The sequence below is a fragment of the Grampus griseus genome, assembly GCF_964374135.1.
Source record: "Grampus griseus genome assembly, chromosome: 20".
Taxonomy (NCBI): domain Eukaryota; kingdom Metazoa; phylum Chordata; class Mammalia; order Artiodactyla; family Delphinidae; genus Grampus; species Grampus griseus.
In genome coordinates, this window is record NC_139014.1 from 24,699,607 (window position 1) to 24,705,544 (window position 5,938).

General features: G+C 59.3%; 1 protein-coding gene across 1 annotated transcript; it reads left to right on the top strand.

The window, feature by feature from the left end:
• Positions 1-422: 422 nt before the first annotated feature.
• Positions 423-4,720, top strand: WFIKKN2 (WAP, follistatin/kazal, immunoglobulin, kunitz and netrin domain containing 2; the record flags this gene model as incomplete). Its single annotated transcript, XM_082679143.1, has 2 exons — positions 423-626; positions 3,200-4,720. The coding sequence occupies 2 exons, from the start codon at positions 423-425 to the stop codon at positions 4,718-4,720; spliced, it is 1,725 nt and encodes a 574-aa protein (XP_082535269.1).
• Between the last annotated feature and the right edge of the window lie 1,218 nt (positions 4,721-5,938).

Sequence of the window (5,938 nt, forward strand, 5' to 3'; positions counted from 1 at the left end):
CAGGTGTCCCACCGTGCCAGATACGCCGCCTAAACTGCTTCCAGCTTTTTTTTCCTCTTCTGCAACAAGTCTGTGATCAGCCCCAGGACAGAGGAGCCGGCAGCCTGCCTGTGACAGGCGTCAGGTTAGCTTGCTCCCAGTCGGGTGGCGCGCCCAGGACATAAATCCAGGCTCTGGCCCCCGTGCAGCTTCTCTCCCTGCACACTCCGGAGAGGGAGCCCCCTTCATCTGAGGCTGCACAGCCCGGCGGGCTCCACGGACCTGGTGGAGGCAGCCTCGGCAGCTACAGCCCTAGCAGCGACGAGGAGGCCCGCTGGGGTGGGCAGGGCAGGTGTCTGCAGCCCCCCGAACAGCACAAGGCCCTGGGGGCCCCAGCCCTGGCGCCGTCTCAGGGGAGGTCTCTGGGCGCCGCAGACCCCACCATGCGGGCCCCGGGGTGCTGCTGTTCCCGGTCCTGCTGGGGACAGATGGCAGCGCTGCTGCTGCTGCTGCTGGGGGCGCCGCCGCGAGGCCTGGCACTGCCGCCCATCCGATACTCTCACGCTGGCATCTGCCCCAACGACATGAACCCCAACCTCTGGGTGGATGCCCAGAGCACCTGCAAGCGGGAGTGTGAGACGGACCAGGTGAGTGTGAATCCGGAAGCCTGAGACAGGCCACGTGGTCTTGTTAGCGAGGGAGAGTGGGAGCTGGGTGGTGGGAACGACTTGGAACGTGAAGGAGCCCGGCCCCGGGACACATGGAGATAAACAGGGTGTGATGTCTGTCTAACTTCGAGGCCTGGAAGAAGAGGTGGGCGTGGTGTCAGAGTTTCTCAGGGGCTGGGAATCTTCGGATTCCTGGTCTCATGTCTGCGGAGGGCTGCTCTGAGCCAGCACTGTGCCAGGCACATCAGAGAGACTGGCGTGACCCATCCGCGGCCTGTCGACAGGTGAGAGTGGAACTCAGGACCCCCAATAGGCAGCGCAAGGCTCCATGGCCAGGGAGGGGAGGGTGGGCCTGCACCCCGCAGCCATCTGACCACAGAGCTGAGGCTTCATCCGGCCTCTGGGCCACTTCCCCGGGGGTTTGGACCCTGACCCTTAGATCAGAGCAGGCTGATGGGGAGGGTGGGCAGGAGTGGATCTGAACAGACTCTCTGGGTGTCCGTAGGGGGCACATAGACTAGGTTTCAACCTGCCAAATCCCTCGCGCCTCCCAGCACTCAGGGCAGGCCTGGTTCTAGGGCAATTCCCTCCCAGCTCCTGAGCCCGAGGGCTGTTCCCGTCACTTCCCCATGGGGTGAAGCTCCTGCTGGTACCTGACGCCTGCCTGGGCAGAGATGCATCCTGCCAGTCTGGCAGCTCCTGGGGCTCGGGCTGGGTTGGTCATCCCCAGGAACCATGGGAGACCATGATGCTCCCTCTGCCGAATGCATGTAACCTACGAGAGCATAGGCTGGCCCTGGGGAGAGCGGCCTGTCCCTCACAGTGCCCACGGGACGATCCAGGCCTCTCACTGGCAGGGAGCAGCGGCGGAGCCGGGGGAAAGGAAGGTAAGGACTAGGGAGGGGTGGAGCGTCCCCATCCGGCTGAGGTCGTGCTGTTCGTTGGCCACGTTTGCGGGCAAGGCTGTTTCACTGGCACAGGCTGGCCTGATAAATCAGGTGCGGCTCGGAGACAGTGAGACTCTGGCTGATGCTGTGTGTCTTGGGGAGAAGGCACCTCCATGGGGCTGGGGATATGGACAGCCTACGGGTATGTTCTGAGCCCTTAAGCAAAAACTGTTCTAAAAATTCCCTCCAGGTTTTCTGTGCCCAGAAATACCTTCCCCTGGTCCCCAGGGACCCAGGCTTTCCTGGACGTCTGAGTCCTGAAGGAGCTTCTGGGGCCAGAGTCTTTAAGGAATTGAAGGGCCCTCCGGCAAGGAGCAGGTTCTCTGCTACTCAGCCCCCTCTTCCTCTCCCCCTCTCGCTGGGTCCCTCTCCCGCAGACCCCAGCTCTGAGATCTGTCCATCCCTGTCCCAGAGCCTCCCTGGTGTGGCCTAGAAGCCTATGCCAAGAAGGGCTGCAAAACAAAGTCCCCATTCTGAGCCGAGAGGGGAAAACAGTAAACAAGTCGGGCAGGCGGGCTCCACGTAGCCCTTAGTTGATGTGGAATGTCGCAGGGGCTGAAGGGAAAGTTGGAGCCGCACGAGGCCAGCCCTGGTGGTGAGCAGCTCCCAGAGCCACGAGCAGGGCTCAGGATTAGGGGCACTGCCCACATCCCAGCGAAAACACCACGTGAAATCCTTGTTTGTGTCGGCCCCAGAGCGTGTTGCTAATTTTGAGGAATTAAACTAATGCCGTATGTGGCTCCACAGAGAATCAGAGGGAATTACACGGCCTGGCAAGTCCATGCTGATGGCCTTGCTGACCTTTGCCACACAAAGGGAATTTTTCCCCCATGGATTTCCCCGTGCAATGTCCCACAGGTTGGAACTGGCACAGCCCACGGTGGCCAGACCTGGTGTCCTGGGCCTGTCCTGCCTGCCCTTCCTCTAGGCTTTGGATGAACATGGGCCAGCATCAGAGCTGCCGTTCCTGATGTGTATGTGGACGGCCTTGAAGAGCTGTCCCCGTGGTGTCCGACTTTTCCCTCTTAGCATTTGGCCAGGGCATCCCCATTGGAAGAGACAAAAAAAGGCAGGCTCGTCTGTTCCAGTCGACACGTCACGGCGGTAACGATAGGACGTAGAAGAAAAATACCTCATCAGAGTCCCATCCACCTGGAGCTTGAAACCCTTTCCCACCACTTCCCAGCTCTGTGGACTTGAGCGGCTCCTCTCTTAGTCTCTGCATCCTCATCTCATCTCATGGTAGTAGGAAGACTTTCCCTCTTACAGTATGTGACCTTCCTCTTCCCACACTGCTAGCTGTGTGACCTTGGGCAAGTTACCTAGTCTCTCTGTGCCTCAGTTATCATTACCTGTGAAGTGAGAATGATGGTTGTACCCATTGTGATGAGCGTTAGATAAGCTGACAGATATAAATGTTCTTAGAAGAAGGCTGGGCAAATAGTGGGTGAATACATTAGCTATTAGTATTATCGAAATGGTTTTCTCATGGTACGTGAGCACCTATTAGTTCCCTTCCCTGGAGACCATGGGGGAGAGTGGGGGGGAGCCTGTGTTCTCTTCCTTCTCCTCCTTGCTCAGACCTCTCCATCTGGCTCTCCCCAGGAGTGTGAGACCTATGAGAAGTGCTGCCCCAACGTGTGTGGGACCAAGAGCTGTGTGGCGGCCCGCTACATGGACGTGAAGGGGAAGAAGGGCCCCGTGGGCATGCCCAAGGAGGCCACATGCGACCATTTCATGTGTCTGCAGCAGGGCTCCGAATGTGACATCTGGGACGGCCAGCCCGTGTGCAAGTGCAGAGACCGCTGTGAGAAGGAGCCCAGTTTCACCTGTGCCTCCGACGGCCTCACCTACTATAACCGCTGCTACATGGACGCCGAGGCCTGCTCCAAGGGCATCACACTGGCTGTCGTCACCTGCCGCTATCACTTCACCTGGCCCAACACCAGCCCCCCACCACCCGAAACCACCGTGCACCCCACCACAGCCCCCCCAGAGACCCCTGGGCTGGACACAGCGGCCCCAGCTCTGCTCAACTACCCCGCGCACCAGTCCGTCACAGTGGGTGAGACAGTGAGCTTCCTTTGTGATGTGGTGGGCCGGCCCCGGCCCGAGATCACCTGGGAGAAGCAGCTGGAGGATCGGGAGAACGTGGTCATGAGGCCCAACCATGTGCGCGGCAACGTGGTGGTCACCAACATCGCCCAGCTGGTCATCTACAGCGCCCAGCCCCAGGACGCCGGCATCTACACCTGCACGGCCCGCAACGCCGCTGGCGTCCTGCGTGCTGACTTCCCGCTGTCGGTGGTCCGGGGGGGTCGGCCTTCGGCCACCGAGGAGAGCAGCCCGAACGGCACAGCCTTCCCCACAGCCGAGTGCCTGAAGCCCCCTGACAGTGAGGACTGCGGCGAGGAGCAGACCCGCTGGTACTTCGACGCCCAGGCCAACAGCTGCCTGACCTTCACCTTCGGCCACTGCCACCGCAACCGCAACCACTTTGAGACCTACGAGGCCTGCATGCTGGCCTGCGTGAGCGGGCCGCTGGCCGCGTGCAGCCTGCCCCCCCTGCAGGGGCCCTGCAGGGCCTACGAGCCCCGCTGGGCCTACAACAGCCAGACGGGCCAGTGCCGGTCCTTTGTCTATGGCGGCTGCGAGGGCAACGGCAACAACTTTGAGAGCCGCGAGGCCTGCGAGGAGTCCTGCCCCTTCCCTCGGGGGAACCAGCGCTGCCGGGCCTGCAAGCCAAGGCAGAAGCTCGTCACCAGCTTCTGTCGGAGCGACTTTGTCATCTTGGGCCGAATCTCTGAGCTGACAGAGGAGCCCGACTCAGGTCGCGCCCTGGTGACTGTGGACGAGGTCCTAAAGGATGAGAAGATGGGCCTCAAGTTCCTGGGCCGGGAGCCGCTGGAGGTCACTCTGCTCCACGTGGACTGGACCTGCCCCTGCCCCAACGTGACGGTGGGCGAGACGCCGCTCATCATCATGGGTGAGGTGGACGGCGGCATGGCCATGCTGCGGCCCGACAGCTTCGTGGGGGCCTCGAGCACCCGGCGGGTTCGGAAGCTGCGCGAGGTCATGCACAAGAAAACCTGTGACGTCCTCAAGGAGTTCCCAGGCTTGCAGTGAGGCCCTCCGCCCCTCCCCAGTCCTGTCCCTGACCTTCCTCCATTGACCCATCCCCAGCACCCCTCAGTCAGCAAACTGGGCAAGGTCAGATTAGATGGTCTTAGGCCAGCAGGGGAATGTCAATCAACGCATCCGAAAAAAGCCACCACGTGGACATATATACATTACCTAGTGTAAAACAGACAGCTAGTGGGAAGCAGCCGCATAGCACAGGGAGACCAGCTCTGTGCTTTGTGTCCACCTTAGAGGGGTGGGATAGGGAGGGTGGGAGGGACACGCAAGAGGGAGGAGATATGGGGATATACGTATAGCTGACTCACTTTGTTACACAGCAGAAATTAACACACCATTGTAAAGCAATTATACTCCAATAAAGATGTTAAAAAAAAGAAAAGAAAAGAAAAAAGCCACCCGAGGGTCTTAGATCAACTTCTATTCTTTGAGTTCAATAAAGAGGGGGTGTCTTTTCAGCTGTGGGGGACAAAAGGAGAAGTCAACAGACACCTGCAGGTTATTCCTAACGACCAGTCTGCTCTGGCCTTCTTAGCTTCTCTTGGCTGGCCACTCCCTCCCCTGGCTCTCCCAGCCTCCCTGCCCCTAGCCAGCCTCCCAGCCAGGATTCTAGAGATGGAGGCTGCACGATGGTCACAGGAATAGTGGAATGAATTGGTTTGCAAAAGAAGTAGGTGGGATGGAAAGGAGGGCCCAGGAACTGATGGGACAAATTTCCCACAGCCCCCCAGGGCGCTATGAGCAGAAACCACTTCATGGGGGGATTGTGGGAAGTGAGAATCGGGAGGCTTGCCCTGAGTGGAGGCTGCCGGGCAGGTGCCTTTGGGCGGTGGTCAGCCTGTGCTTCGGTGAGGTTGGCCTGGCAGTCTCTGAGGCCACCACAGCACATGTGGTGAAGAGCACGTTTCTCACGTTTCTTCTCCCTTGGCTTTATTGATTGGTTTATTGATTGTTGATTTATTGATTCAGTTCTGTTCAATCCAACTCAGTGGACATTTTCCGGATACTTACTGGGTGCCAGGTGCTAGGACCACAGAGAGATGTTAGTCACTGCCCAGCTCATAGTGAATGTACACAAATGTCCAGACCCCAGGGCTCCCCCAGAAGCAGACCGATGGCTGGCTCTCCCCGCTGTCAAAAATCCCATTTTTAACAGACAGCGTGCTTTCAGCTGCCACTGGCTTCCTTGGACATAAAGCAGATAGA